Below are 14,849 nucleotides of genomic sequence, written 5' to 3'. Positions count from 1 at the left end.
ACCTTCTTTTTTGTCTCCTCTAGAAATGAGGGTTCAACTGTTTTATTTACATCATGCTACCTTGCTGCTTTTGTTCCTATTGTTCATGAGTGACTTTAAAATATACCACTTTTTGCATGAATAGATTTGCCTACTTAGTCCAAGAAATGACACTGCTTTTTTAAAAAAGTGTTTTCTTATACAATCATGTGTTTCAGCGAAGTTCATGTGCAGTGCAATTTGAGAAGATGACGTATAGCACAGGAAAAATGAGAGAGGAAGAAACACTGTAGATTATAAATTTCAGGAGATCAGCATTGCTAAAATGGTACTTTTTCTTTATTTCTCTCCTCCCTTATAGATTCTTAGCTTTGGCACTGTTGAGATTTTGGATGCCATAGCTGCTTGTGGTGTGGGTTGCAGTACCCCTTGACCTCTTTATGTTGGATGCCAGTAACATCCTTTCTTAAACTGTGACAATCAACGTATGTCCAGACATTGCCAAGTCTCCTTCAAAGGGCACACTTTTCACCAAGAATCACAGATCTATTTCTGTGCCTAACTTTCCCTCATGGTAGGTTGCATCATTAATTTTTGATTCATCTAGGGCTTTGATTTTATCATGTCATGGTCATTCCCTCAGCCTGTGGCCCAATTGCCTTGTTTTTAAATATTGCTCCTTTATGTCTGCTCTGTAGCTAGAAGCAAAAGATGCACTAGTGAATATATTTTGCCTTTCCTTTGTGACTCCTTTTTTTTGTACCTCATAATGTCTTGAATACCATCTATTTTGGGGTGGTCATCAGTGATGCTGCTGGAACTGTCACTAGGACTCAGGGCTTTGATCTTCTCACCTTTATCTTTCAGCACTCCATGCACAGGTGACACAATCATATTATTTTCATTATTTCAAACATATTCTTCACCTAATCTATTATCAAATCCAACCTGTATATTCTTTAAAAGGAAATCTTTCTCAGAATTTAATATCATGTCTCAATAATATTCTTTAAAAGAAAATTATTTCATTAGGCTGTAAGAAGGCAAAATTTCACATGAAAATTAATTTAGAAATTTCCTTCCCTCTCCCATTTAATAAATGGTATCTAAATTATTTGCTTCAGAAAAGACCACAGCATTTAACTAATTACTGTGATAGTCAATGGTTGTAGCTTGTTTACATGCTAGAGCTAATATAAACTCATCCAAAATCAAACTGTAGTAAATGTAAAATCTAGTGTGATTGTGTCTAAGGTCAATTAATGCTTTCCATTAGTGAGCCGAATTCTCATGGATAATGACTATTGTAATTCTAGCTTGGAATCCAGTAAATGTGGACATGAATAAAATCTTAATTTTGAACAAATAGTCATAGACAATATTTTAGAAATGCCTTAAATGATCATAGTTTTGTTTTTTGGAGGAGGAGTGCAAACAAGAGCAATGTAATTTGTAAAATGAGAGGGCAAATTCTGGCATCATAATGACTGGTTTCAATTTTCAGCTCCAGGATATTCCAGTCACATTACTCTGGACCAATTATGCAAAATCTCTAAGCTTCTTTCTGTCTCCTTGTATAATAGCAGAACTGACAGGGGTAGTTGTTATGAGGACTAAATAATATAATGCACAAAGGAGAAAATTCTATACTTACCCCTATAGTAAGAATTTGATGAATGATAGCTGTAATGATTTTACAGAAAATTGGATTGTCCTTTATTGAACAATGTTGACAGGAAACTCATTCTCAACTGGGTTGAGGAAGAGAAAATTCTTGTTTGGAAGAAAGAAAGAGGCCTAGAGATTATTTTGCTTGCTGACACAAAGTTGATTTCCACTTATGTCATAAAGCTTTGGTTCCTTTTCGTATCTTTGTTCATTTTTTAAAACCACTTTGGCTGTATTCTTCTGCTGTCTGAGAAATCCCAGAAATTCTCATTTCTCCCATTAGAGTGGTAACTTCTCACATCCACATTGAGTCCACATGAGAAAGAAAGAACATTTTGTCTGGTAATTCCTAGAAAAATTCAAGCAGAGTGAAAACAAAATCTACAGATTGGGAAAAAATTTTAACCAACTGTCTTTCAGACAAAAGACTTCTGTCTAGATCAGATAAAGAACTAAAAAGAATCGGGTTCCCCAAATTCAAAGATCCAACCCAAAAATGGGCATCTGGGAAGAATACACACTTCTCAATGGAAGAAATACAAATGGTAAATAAATATATCATCGTTAGTCATTTGACAAATGCAAATGACAATAACATTGAGATTCTATCTCACCTCAGAAAGAATGGCTATCACCAAGAAATGAACCAATAAAAAATGCTGGAGAGGCTGTGGGGGAAGAAGGAACCCTTCTTCACTATTGGTGGGAGTATAGTCCAAGCACTGTGGAAATCGATGTGGAGATTTCTCAAAAGGCTATGAGTGGAGGTCTCATTTGGCCCAGCTATTCCCCTGCTGGGTATTTTCCCAGAAAAGTTAAAAACAGTGATATATTTACACCAATGATTATAGCAACAGAATTTGTAATAGCTAAATCTTGGAAACAACCCAAATGCCCATCAACCAAGGAATGGATAAAAAAGATGAGGTATTTTTATACAATGGAGTACTACTCAGCTGCAAAGAAGGATACACTTGAGGCTTGTATAAATAAATGGATGCAACGTGAGACCATATTCATAAGTGAAATAAATCAGACTCGCATGTATAAACATCATAGTGTCTCCATAGTGTAAGAGACTGAAAGATTAAAGAAGATTCAAAGTCTATAATAGAATTGTAAAAGAGAAACTGCTCAAAGGGAAAGAATGACTAGGATGGGAGAAAGGAGAAAAGGAAGGAAAAAGAATATATATATATATAAAATAGCTAAGATATACTACTAATTTCTTTTAGTTCATTGAAGAGAATGGTTTGTGCTTATGTTTGATTAATTTTGCATGTCTATATCTTGTAATCTGAGTAACTACTTTGAAGATAATATGCAATATATTAAGCATTGTTAATTTTCTATTATATTGTTATGAAATTTTGTCTTTTTAATTGTTTTTTATTCTCTTTATAAAAAGTTTTCTGCGATCGGCTTCTTTAGGTCATATACCTGTCTCTTTGCAGTCGCAGACACATGCTGGGCTGATTTAGTTAGGTCTTCTCACATCTTCTATGGATGTGTTGGCGGCTGGGGCAGGAGGAGCTCTATCCAGATCCTTCAATACATGTGCACACAAATGGAAATGGGGTGTATTTCTGAAAGAAGGTAGAATGGATTAGGAGACTCAAGGGGTAGCTGAAAAGGTAGTACCATCAGTGGAAAGGTTCTTTACCCCATTACCTATCTTGTATGTGAATGAATGAGAATAGTTGCTGCTTGTTTAGGAAACTGACTGCATATTCCCTGGAAGCGTCTCTATCACAGCAGTGGCTAGGAGGGGGCTACACGTAGAAAGCAGCTCACATCTGGGGGTTCTTCTGTCGAAGACTGCTGGCTGATTTGCAGCAGGTTTGCACAGCAGTCTGCATGCAGGATGCCCTCCTCTCTGTGCCGAACCCTCCCAGGGCTGCTTCTTATTAGAAGACACCAGTCAGCTTTCTATCTGCCTGCATTCTGGAGGATTGAAGCTTATTTGTTTATTTGTAGGAAATTATCATTTAGCAAGTATATGTGCCCATATGGCAGAGCAGAACTTCATCAGGTTTGGAAAAGAAGTTTCATGAGATATAGCCCAGTTCGTGAGAGGTTCAGCCAAACTCTCTATTAGTCATCTTGTTTAGTTTTTCAAAAGAAGCTTTGCATGTCATGGCCTGGGGACATATATGCCTCATTATCATTTGGATTTTTGAAGCAAAGCAATCATGCTAGCAAACTCGCTTTTAATAGTTCTAGAATTAACATCATTTATTCATCAAATTTACAACTCTTGTGTGTATAGATAAATATTTTTCTATTACATCGCTTGAAGGGTAAATCTGAAGGTCTTTAAATTCTTAGAAATTTATTTATCTAAAGCTTCTTTGTATATGAGTGATTTAGAAATGAATATTATGAAAGCTAAATTTGCTCATTGTAAGCTACATGAAAAAATGCTACATTTTTAGGAGAATAAAACAGGATTTCTAATATTGGCTCTTTCTGATGGCAGACACTCATTTTTAAAACCTCAGTTACATCATTTCTCAAGGCACATTGGTTGGCTTGATGAATGAAGACTCTGCCCTGGCCCTAGTGGATGCTGTGACTGCTGCCCTATGACACGTGGAGAGCACCCAGGTCCCCGTCTGTCTGCGAGACCGGGCAGCAGGCAGACTATGTATTTTAACCTCAAGTGGCACGGGGTCCTTATTTCTTCTCCTATGGTTTCGTGGTGCAAAGCATATTTCTTATAATAGCTCAGGAAACAGCAGGATATGTCTACATGCAGCAATGCTGCAAGGTCTGCACCCCGGCGTGGAGGGCAGCCTCTGTCTATTCCTCTGTCTCCTAGCACTTTCTCCTGGCTTACTTTGTTCTCTGCCTTTGGGAAACCCATTCTTCATAGCAAATATCTGGAATTTCCTGGGGCTAATTTTTATGATACCGAAACAAATTAAAAAACCCTAAATGCTCCAATTTGATGACCAGTTAACCATAACAGGGTATGACAGAATTTTGTAATATTGTACAGAAATTAAAATATTTTAGAAGAATATTTATGGGAAACTATGATGCTATGATGCTAAGGGAAAGTCTGTATACCAAGTTCTATTTGCATTACACTTTGTGTCATAATTTACATATGTACACGTGTATAATGATGCAAAAAAAAGGTAGAAGGAAATGAATTAAAATGTTATAATGATCATTTCTATCTTGGAGGGCTAATTATTTATCTTTTATATTTTTTATACCTTTTAAATTTTCTACAGTGATATAATTATAGACTATCCCTCTATTTTATTTTATTTTTTTCAAATCCATTTTATTCACATATTAAAAAGAAGGGAAAAGAAGAAATAAAACTACAACAAAATTTCAAAGTACATCAGTCAGGGCCCTCTCTTTTAAAAATATGAGTAAAGCAACACTATTTTAGAGATATAAGGAGTAAGAAGTTTTTTGATGTTACATGAGACACTTTAGAAAATTTAAAATGAGATGTGTATACATGTGATATTTTCCTCTTTATCTTTTCAATGACAGGATACAAAAATCTATAACTCACAATATTAAACTGTCAGTTGTATTAAAGTTTAAATGAACTTTAAATGAAAAATGTTCATACCTACATGCGATTAAAATCATCTATTTTAAATAATAAGAATTAGATACATAACAATAAAATATTTTATTTCAAGGTAAATATAACTGCCAGATTTTAATCAAATAACAACTGTTTGGAGGCACAGATATACGTATGCATACATACTTTTTTAAAAATAGTAAAGCATTCTTAATGATATATAATCTCTTTATCACAGACTATATACATTTCTCAGATAAGAAATAAAACTAATATGACTAGGAAGACAGACCTGGTACAGAGTAACATCTTTACAAGTAGTTTATTTATGTGTGACATCAGTAACATCATTATACAAATAAGCCACTTTACTGGCAATGTTTTGGCAGTATGAGTCTAAGACACTGGCTGAATTTCACAAAAGGTTCTGAAATACAGTGACTCCTGCTTAGTGAGTCTGTATAAAGTGTGCAGAAGCAGGTACAAGTGGGTCACAGTTGATAAAAACTAAGCAGACACGAACACTTCATTCCTATTGGATACTGGGCAGAATAGTCCTGAGCACTGATCTCCTGTTGCTTGTCTGAAGTTTTAACGTATTCTAAGTATCTTTATGTGGAAATCAAAAATAACAGAACAAGAAAACAAGGAGGAGATTCCGTTTCTGCCAGTAACATTTTCCAAGTCTACACAATCATCCAGTTTCTGACATTCTGGAACAGCCAATCGCTTTTTAAAGCGACATGTGGCTTTGTTTTTGTTGTCCTTGCAAAGGGAAAGCAAAGCTTTTGTTCAGAGCTTTAGAGAAGTAGCTACAGCCCACTTAACTTCTGAAACACAGCTAATGCTCCTTTGGTACTGAAGCACTATAGAGGAATGTTTTTCAGGCTCCTCTTTTCACAAGATTACAGACAGGTTTTGAATGTGTCACTCTACCTCAAAACATTGTACTGGCTTCTTGGCAGAGGAGCTTACATTATCTGAGGGGCGGTAGGAAAGCGTGCTCATTTTGGTTGACAGGGTTGAGTGGGATTTGGCCTTTGGAGGAATGTATTTCAGAAGCTGGAGAAAATATTTTTTAAATTTTTTCCCCAGAAAGCCATAAAAAAGAGGGTTAAGGCAATTGTTGAAATAAGCTATGCAAATGGTGATAGGCATGGCAGTGTCCACAATATCTGAAATTTTACAGTCATGTATAATGCCCAACTGGATCAATACATCCAGAAAGGTGAATATTTGGTGGGGAACCCAGGAAAAGAAAAAGAACAGAACAATTGCCATAATTATCTTAAAAATATCATCGTTTCTTGGCTTGTTCTTCTGAATTTCATAAGCCTTCTTTAAAGCCTTCCAAATAAGAGTATAACTTGTGAGGATGATCAGGAAAGGAAACATGAAACCCAGTATATTTTTGGTCAGGCCTAGGCCTATTGGGAGGGTTGAATTTTGAGACTCATAATGGAAAGCACAAACTGTGATATTGGTGTTTTCAATGAAAAACACATTTCTGTGAATAACAGCTGGTAAACTGGCCAAGCCAGCCATCAACCATATTATGACACAGGTAACTTTGGCAACAAGCATTGTGCGTCGGAGGCGAGACTTCATGGGGTGAACAATAGCCAGGTATCGATCGATGCTGAGACAGGTCAGGAGAAAGACGCTGGCATACAGGTTGAAACTGACGCTAGCTGAGGCGATCTTACACAGATAATTGCCAAAGGGCCAGCGGTATTCCATAGCAGTGTAGACAGCCCACAGTGGCAAAGTCAGTAAAAAGCAAATATCGGCCAGTGCTAAATTCAGAAGAAAAACACTGGCCACAGTCTTCAGTTTCATATAAAAGTAAATGACAATCACCACCAAGCTGTTTCCAAATATTCCTACCACAAAGATGATACTGTACAACGTAGGAATCATGACAAATATGTAACTGTGCCTTCCAGCCTTAGGACAGTCATCTTGGATTCTTTTAATACCATCTTCAGTAGAAGAGTTGAGGATCATTTTGATCTCCTTAGTCAAATGAGTCTCAAAACAGTACACCAGTGATCCTGGAAAAAATAAAAATAAAGTGCTTAAATATCTAGACTGCCACTTGTAAACAGTTTTAGTTCTCAATTTTCAATCCAGTAACTCATTTAGTTGTATTTAAAAAATAGATTTCATTTTCTAAAGAAACTGTGAATTTATAAAAAGTTTAAAGACATAAGGTGGGTGAAGTAGTGTTTCCCTATAATCTCAGCACTCTGAGTCAGGATGGTTATAAACCCTGGTCCAAACTTGCAGTCTTAGTGAGATCCCATCTCAAAAAAATCAGTAAGACCAAAGGATGTAATGCTGTATAATGCCCTAGTTGAATTGCAAGTACTGCAAAAACCAACAACCCCAGATATAGTACATATAAGTTTTAGAACATATTATTTATATAGGAAATAAATAATATAATTCCAGATAATTAGAAGTGACATCCTATATGAAGAAAGCTAAGACCTTTTGAATTTTCTTTCTGTAAGTAAATTCTAGATTTCCAGTTAATTAAAAACATAATCTAAATGTTGAAAAACAGTATTGAAAAAATTAGTTATTCAGAACAACTTGAAAGTTATTCCTGAGATAAGTGATGTTAATTTATCTCTAACAGAAGTGGGACACATCTGTATCTTACTATTTAAACCACTTATTTCATCTCACATTCATTTAGTTATAGAAATTTTTAGCATCATACCTTAAATGGTAAGAATAGGTGCTTTTAGGTTACTGAGAAATTGGTCAGTATGGGAATAGATTAGAGGAAGGGCTCAGTATTTTGGGAAATAGCATTCTTTCCAAGGCTTTGCAGGCCTTTACAGGCAGCAAGTGCTTATTCTTCATCTTCAACGCAGTCTGGTGAAAGTCTCTGAACTTCTCAGTTTCACTTGTTCTAGCTCACACCTGGAGTTAACCATTTGTGTAGCAAGGATGTCAAGTAAACAGAGTAGGAGCTGATTATCAGCAAGGCATGTCTTTGGTGAGGGCTTCAAATAGCAGCAGTTCTTCAGGATTTTAGGAAGAGTCAGAGGAGGAAAGCTCTACGAAGACTTCTGCAAATAATCACTCCAATATTTTGCATAATCAAAAATAAAACTGTTCATTTATGTAGTTTTGAAAAGGAACACACTTTGCACCATCTGGATCTATCAGGAAGTCTGTCTGAAACTGAAGACAAGTGAGTAACACTCTTCTTCCTATCCAAGTGTTTGCCTCAATTATCTTACTATCTTTTCACCTTACACTCTACTTTATATAATCCCAATGCTTTTCTTCTCCTTTTGCTCATGGGGACAGGAGTGTCACCTTTGGTCAGAGCCTTTTCAGCTTTTGAGAAGTGCTTTGGAACTCTGGATTCAGATTCTGACTCTTTAACTGTCTCGATATCTCTGTCTCCCTCACTGGTCTGTCAGTTCTTTGAAGGGAGGAGTTTCAATCATCCTGTTTGCTCCTGGTACATTCCAGGAGACAGATGGCGAAGGTCTTAGGAATGGGTGTGTGGTCAAACGAATGAGTGGGCAATAATTAACATTAGTGCTGTAGCGAGCATTGAGACTAATTTCTATGGGCTTATGAAACTAATTCACAGCTTTCTCCTCTAGAAAGTCTCATATACTACCCTGTGTCAGCTTGAGCCTCACTGTAGATAAAGAAAAATGAAACGATTAGACAAAAAATCCTTTGTGCCTTTACAAATGTATAGTTTAGAAAACAGAAGATGAAAAGAGGGACTAACTTAAGAGCACCCAGGACTAGGCTTTTGGGGAGATATGGCCAGTTCTTTCTAAATTAGAAAGTCTTTCCCATCCCTTGTTGATTTTTCCGTTTACTCTGTTAGCGTTATTGAATGTATGCCAATTTAAAAGTATAACTTCCTTGCATAAATATCCTCCATTAAAAGTTAATTACTTTGTAAAAGGCTTATGAGCTAAAAGTCATTCATGTTTTAATATGGGTTAATTTACCAATTTGTTATTCTTCTAACTTTTAGTTTTGATCAGCTGGATTTTGTTTAGGGAAAAAAAATTCTAGCTGTTTCAATGTTAAGGGAACTTAAAAGTTGAAAACGGCCTGGCTGAATGCCAAAACTGAAAATTTGGGCAGAAGTAAAGTCTTTGGCTCTGCTTGAGCAGAAGGGAATTACAAAATAGGGAGAAATATACTGGTATATTAGAATCCCAGAGCAGGAAGGACATTTCCCTTTCTTCTCGCTTCTCCCTTTTGGCCTTATTTATTTTGAGGGTACACAATCATGTTGGTTCTGCTGGTCCTATATTTAGAAGAAATAGAATTTTATTAACTGGCCTTAAACTGTAATCAGCATTCATAATGAAATAGAATGAGGAAAAGTTTGCATTTGAGAGAGCCAATTTACAAGCATATTTTGAACTCCAACTTCTTCAAAGCTGAGGTCAGTCTCTTTTTCAGTTCCCACCGATTCACACTGAATAGTGTTTAATGTGTCAAACTTTGCTCTGAACCAATGAGAGAAGCATCCCTGGAAACAACTCTAGTGAGGTATTTATCATTTTAATGAGCATGTCACTTAAGAGTCTGGACATAGCATTGAGTATATTAATTAGAAGAACGTTAATTTCCTAAGCATTTGCAGAATGGCTGAGACTGCCTACCCTTTGAGGAAACAAGCTGTCTCCTACTTAAGAGTGGAGGAAAGACAGAGATAAATGGTAGGGGTCGGAAACAGAGCAAGAACAGAGAGGCAGAAGTGTGAACAGCATATGAAACAGGCATTCATTCATCTATCAAATGTCCACTGAACACCTACTATGTGCAGGTATCAAGGATGCAAAATGAATAAAATGACAATCTTTTTCTTCGTGGTATTCAAGTCTATCTATGGGAAGCAGGTCATTAAAGACAGAATTATCTCTAGAATGTTGAAGGTGGTACCACACCTAGAATGTTTTGTCTTTGTTGTTGACTAAGTGTAGTCAGGATTATGGGGTGTAAGGGTGCAGGGAGGGGAAGGAATAAAAGAAAGCACTTGGATTCTAGTGTGTGTGTGGAACCAAAATGGTAGCATTACAAAGTCAGACGTCCAGCCAGCCAAGATGGAGTAGAGACTGTCTTCGGCTGAAGCTTCTCCTCCTTACCAACATCTGCACGATCATCACTGGGAAACTGCTCTTGGAAGTTCACAGATGTTGCATAGCCCTTCTGGAGGTGCTGGGTGTGCACATGCACTGGGAATTTCTGGATATGAGGGTGACGTGGGCCATTCTGCTGCCACGCTAAGCTTCCCCAGAGAAACAGTTCTTAGGAGAGTAGAAGAGTTGGCTCTCTGATGATTGCAGTCACTTTAGACTGAGGACAAAATAGTGGGAATCCTTTCCTTTTGAAGTTGTAGGAGAGCCTTCGTAGGAAGCTGAAGAGAAGGATGTGATCAGAGCCTTGGTCCTGCGCCTGAGAAAACTCACTTCAGTTACATCTTGCTTTTTTCCTCCTAGGAGGATTGTGGGCAGGGAGGACCTGGGAAAGACACAGGAGTCGCTGGGTACTAGTGACACACAGGAGGAAGAAGTTTTAATGTTCTACCGCAAGGTAGGGTGATAAAACAATGATCATGTGCTATACAACCTCAAAAAGCCAGAAGAATTTGAATGTTTCCACTGTAATGAGAAATATTAGAGGAGACATGTGTATTGCATCTAATTTAAATATTACAAAATGGATAAATATATTGACAGCTTACATAATACCTCAGTACATGTACAATTTTTGTTTTTGTGTGCTTAATAATAATTTTAAAGAGCCACAGAAGGATCTATCTCCTCCCATTTTTTTTCTTATTTCTGAGTCTTGCTCTAAGTATTGCCTAGGCTCTCTGGCTTACATGAATTCTGTGGCACCAATTTCCCCTTGAGGGAAGAAGATGGGTTTGGAGTGAGAGTAAAAAAAAATAATAATAATAACGTGTCTGATAGAACTGTCCCTGTGCCACTAGTCAATATGTGGTAAGCCTCTGGGTAAGTTACTTTGTTCTCTGAATGTGAGCCTTGGTTTCTTCATTTGTAAGATGAGAATAGTGATTCTTACTGTACATGATAATTATAAGAATTAAATAACATAATGTGAGAGCACTGGATGTATTTTTCAAATAGCAAGGGTAGATACATTTTATTTGAACCTTACTATTGTGTTCTGAACACCAGGCAAGCACTTGCTCAGAACAGTCATTGGTAAGAAAATCATGAGAATTTAAAAAAAAAATAGTTTATTATCAGTAAGCTCTTTAAGTTATTGTTAAAAGGCAAAAAATCCCAAGCTGCTGTTCTTCAGATGTATGGGTAAAAGTAGTCTTAAACAGCTGAACAAATTTGCCATGAGGCCCTGGGAACCTTTAGTCTGCTGCAAACATTGGAATTTGCTTATTGTGGCCAACCCACCTTTCATCACTGCTTGTTTTTCTAGAAGTTACCTTGTATTCCTTGACAGCTTCCTGGATCTCTAAAACAAGCGTAAGACAGAGAATTTTCCTTCCTTTTACACTAAAACTATTTCTCCCAAAGTTTTGATTATAATATTAACACCTCATTAAGCTTTTAGGCAAGCTGAAACCAATCCAATTAAATCGTTCATCATAAGCTGCTTCCTATATGGTCTGTAAAGAGTAAAGTCCTATAGTTTCTTATGATAATAGAGAACTACAAGACCAATTTATTCTATTTTAGAATCATCTTCTATTGAAGTATTGCTCTCAAATATCAAAAAGAACATGCGTTTATAAATCATTTGCTTGTAGATTAGAGAGTTCAACAAACCATTCTGTTCAAAATTCATTCTCTTTGTTGAAATTATTTTATCATTCAGGCTTTAGAAAGCATGTTTCTCTTCATATGTGCTCCTCCATCCCAGTAATGCTACCGGGAGCAACTGTTAGAATATATTCATTTATGAATTTATTCACTTATAGACCTTGACATTAAAAATTCTAGGGCATCTGCTTGTTTCTTTGTAAAAATTGTACTTTTTCTTATTTTTAAACTTTCTATGCATATTAAATGAATCTACATTTTCCTTTATTTCTTTATAAACATTTTAAGCACTTGTATAGGCTCTACCTGTTTTTTTGGGGTAAATTCTACTTGTTGATTTGTGGATGCTCTTTTGTGAAATTTGCCTTCTCAGCTTTTGTAGCATTTGACTGGGTGCCCCTCTTTGGTGGAAGCAAACTTCCTTAGGATGTTAAAAAGCTGGGTTGTGGCAACCTATGACACTTATGCTTGGGTGTACAACACTCATTTGATCTGGAATAGTTTTTATATTGCATTTGTGAACTCAGTTTTCAACTCATGATTTTTTTCTTGTAGATACTCTAGGTAGGCCCTCAAACTACTTCCAGACTTGGTAGTCCACTACACTTTTCAGTCTTGGGAATGAACAGTAAGTAGTTTCTTGTTCCTGGCATTAACTGGCAGCCCTTCAGGACATGCCTCTGGTGGCCCTGACTTTCACACTGGTGCATCTATAGAGCTCTCCTCAGCTCTGTACCCAGTATTAGTCCTTCTCTGGACTATGTGGTTTTAACTTGTACACAGAGCTATGATCTAGGATTCTGGGTTAGAGACAGAAGGAGAATTTCCATGCCACTTAATCCATCGTGTTCGTTTGGTTTGTAAGCTGCTTAACACAGTATTTGGAGGTAATGCTTAAGTTGCTTGAACCCTATAAATTTTAGATTATAGTTATGCCTTTTGATGAAACATCCAAGCCCTTCTGGGCCTCACTTATCCTCCATGCTAGTAATCTTGGCAGCCATGGAGAGAGGGGGCATGGCAGTGTGCCTGGCACTGTGGGACAAATGTCTGGAATTGATTTCAAGTCAGATGCACAGGAGAACACCACATTCTTGGTTGGCATCCTGGTCTGACTGCTCTATGTTAAATCCTTTTGTTGGAGATAATTTTGCTTACCGTTGCAATTTTTGGGTAGATATTTCAATCAGTATGAATGTTATTTCATTAAAATTATTGATATCACACTAATGGAATATTTAAGATCTGACTCCTATGTATGTAAATGGCCAATGTTTCCAGCTCTCTAACTTCCTAAGTTAGTATCCCTCACCATTGTCTGACATCACATAAAATGAAAATAAGGCAAGGAGCTTGCTTAATTCTTTATGCACCAATTGTAACCAACTGTGGTTCTGGTACTTGCATGTTCTACCATTCCCAAATAGTTTTCCCCTTTGATTCATCCAAAATATCCCAAACCCAAAGAACTCAGTTTTATGAAAGAAAATTGTAGCCTGGGACATAAATGTCAGTGAAAGTGAAATGTTAACTCCCTGTTTTTGCTTCTTGAGAATTACTCAAAACAAGTATCTAATAATGGGACATAAACTACAATTAAATTTCTCTCCACTCTAGAAATCCCTGTGTATTATAAATTATAGTTTAAAGAACTCACTGTGATAAATGTCTCAGGACTTCCCCTCTCCTTATTATCTGAAACATTTGAATTTTGTTGTTTTTATTTTATTTCCCCAAAGGAAAGAGAATAAAGATGGAGGATATGTGGTCAAGTCTAATTTATGTGCTTTAAATACCGTCCTCTGACATGCTGGCATTAGTAGAAAATATTAGTAGAAAATATGCTTAACATAAGTTAAGCATGAAGAGTCATGGAAGACTTTCTTGGGGGTCTGGAGAAGGGTTCCAGAGAGTAGGATACAGAGAAAATGAAAATTAGCTTGGAGGAAAGCCTGTATGCAAACCAATCCCTGTCTTCTTACACTCCCAAATTCTCCAAACTTAGGAACTTAAAGAATTTCCCCACTAGAATCATCACCACGTTTCAGCAGATCAGCATGTTGGCCACGAGGGGAGGAAAAATCACTGGAACAACGTGATCCTGAAGGCTGCTCACAGCCTCTCTGTGTCAACAGATGGGAAGGCAGTGGCAGGGCGGGCTTCTCAGTACGCACCTGCTCCTTGGTGTAACTCCTGAACGAAGTGCGGCGTTCTGACATGAAACCATTGCACTTTTGCTTTGGGAATGTCACTCTGCAGCAGAAACTGTGTTCTTTCCCCAAATTCTACCCTTAAGAAATTGTAGCACTGTTATAGTATTTTTATGTATTTATGAATATATTTTAGAGATTATTGCTCACATAGCAATTCATTAGAGACTAAAGTGTTTCTTCTTCTTCTTCTTCTTCTTCTTCTTCTTCTTCTTCTTCTTCTTCTTCTTCTTCTTCTTCTTCTTCCTCTTCTTAGCAAATTAGCTAACTACAACTTTCCAAATGGAGTAAGTGTTCAATACACTGTATAACTGCTCTAAATGGCTCAGTGTTATGATTTCACTAGGAATATTCGGTAAATCAGCCCTAGACAATGTAGAGGGAGGCTGGGGTTCTACTGTTGGAATTGAAAACTTGGAGCCCTTGAACCAGTCACTCTGCTTCTTTAGACATCTGTATCTTCCAGGGAATGGGTTACACACCTAGAAAATCCTCTGGAAGTGCTGAAGTTCAAATCGTTCTTCTGAACAGACATGTGTCATTTAAAGACAAGAGCAATTTGACTTGACAAGTAGAAATGACCTGTGATTATCCTGGGCTGGGGCTGCAGCTCAGTGGCACAGTGTCACC

The 14,849-nt window shown here is 36.9% G+C and overlaps 1 protein-coding gene across 4 annotated transcripts in view; it reads right to left on the bottom strand.

The window, feature by feature from the left end:
- Positions 1–5,289: 5,289 nt before the first annotated feature.
- Agtr1 (angiotensin II receptor type 1) overlaps positions 5,290–14,849 on the bottom strand; it is a 44,281-nt gene continuing 34,721 nt past the window's right edge. The window contains exons 3-4 of one of the 4 annotated variants that reach the window (XM_063247904.1): positions 14,702–14,848; positions 5,290–7,257 (exon numbers count right to left, since the gene is read on the bottom strand). In XM_063247904.1, the coding sequence (XP_063103974.1) occupies positions 6,131–7,210 (1,080 nt within the window). In that variant the 5' untranslated portion in view covers positions 7,211–7,257; positions 14,702–14,848 and the 3' untranslated portion in view covers positions 5,290–6,130. 4 annotated transcript variants of the gene reach the window in all.

This window comes from Cavia porcellus, unplaced genomic scaffold (assembly GCF_034190915.1).
Source record: "Cavia porcellus strain 051 isolate PalLab524CR breed Dunkin Hartley unplaced genomic scaffold, mCavPor4.1 scaffold_5, whole genome shotgun sequence".
Taxonomy (NCBI): Eukaryota; Metazoa; Chordata; class Mammalia; order Rodentia; family Caviidae; genus Cavia; species Cavia porcellus.
This window is presented reverse-complemented; position numbering and strand designations above follow the sequence as displayed.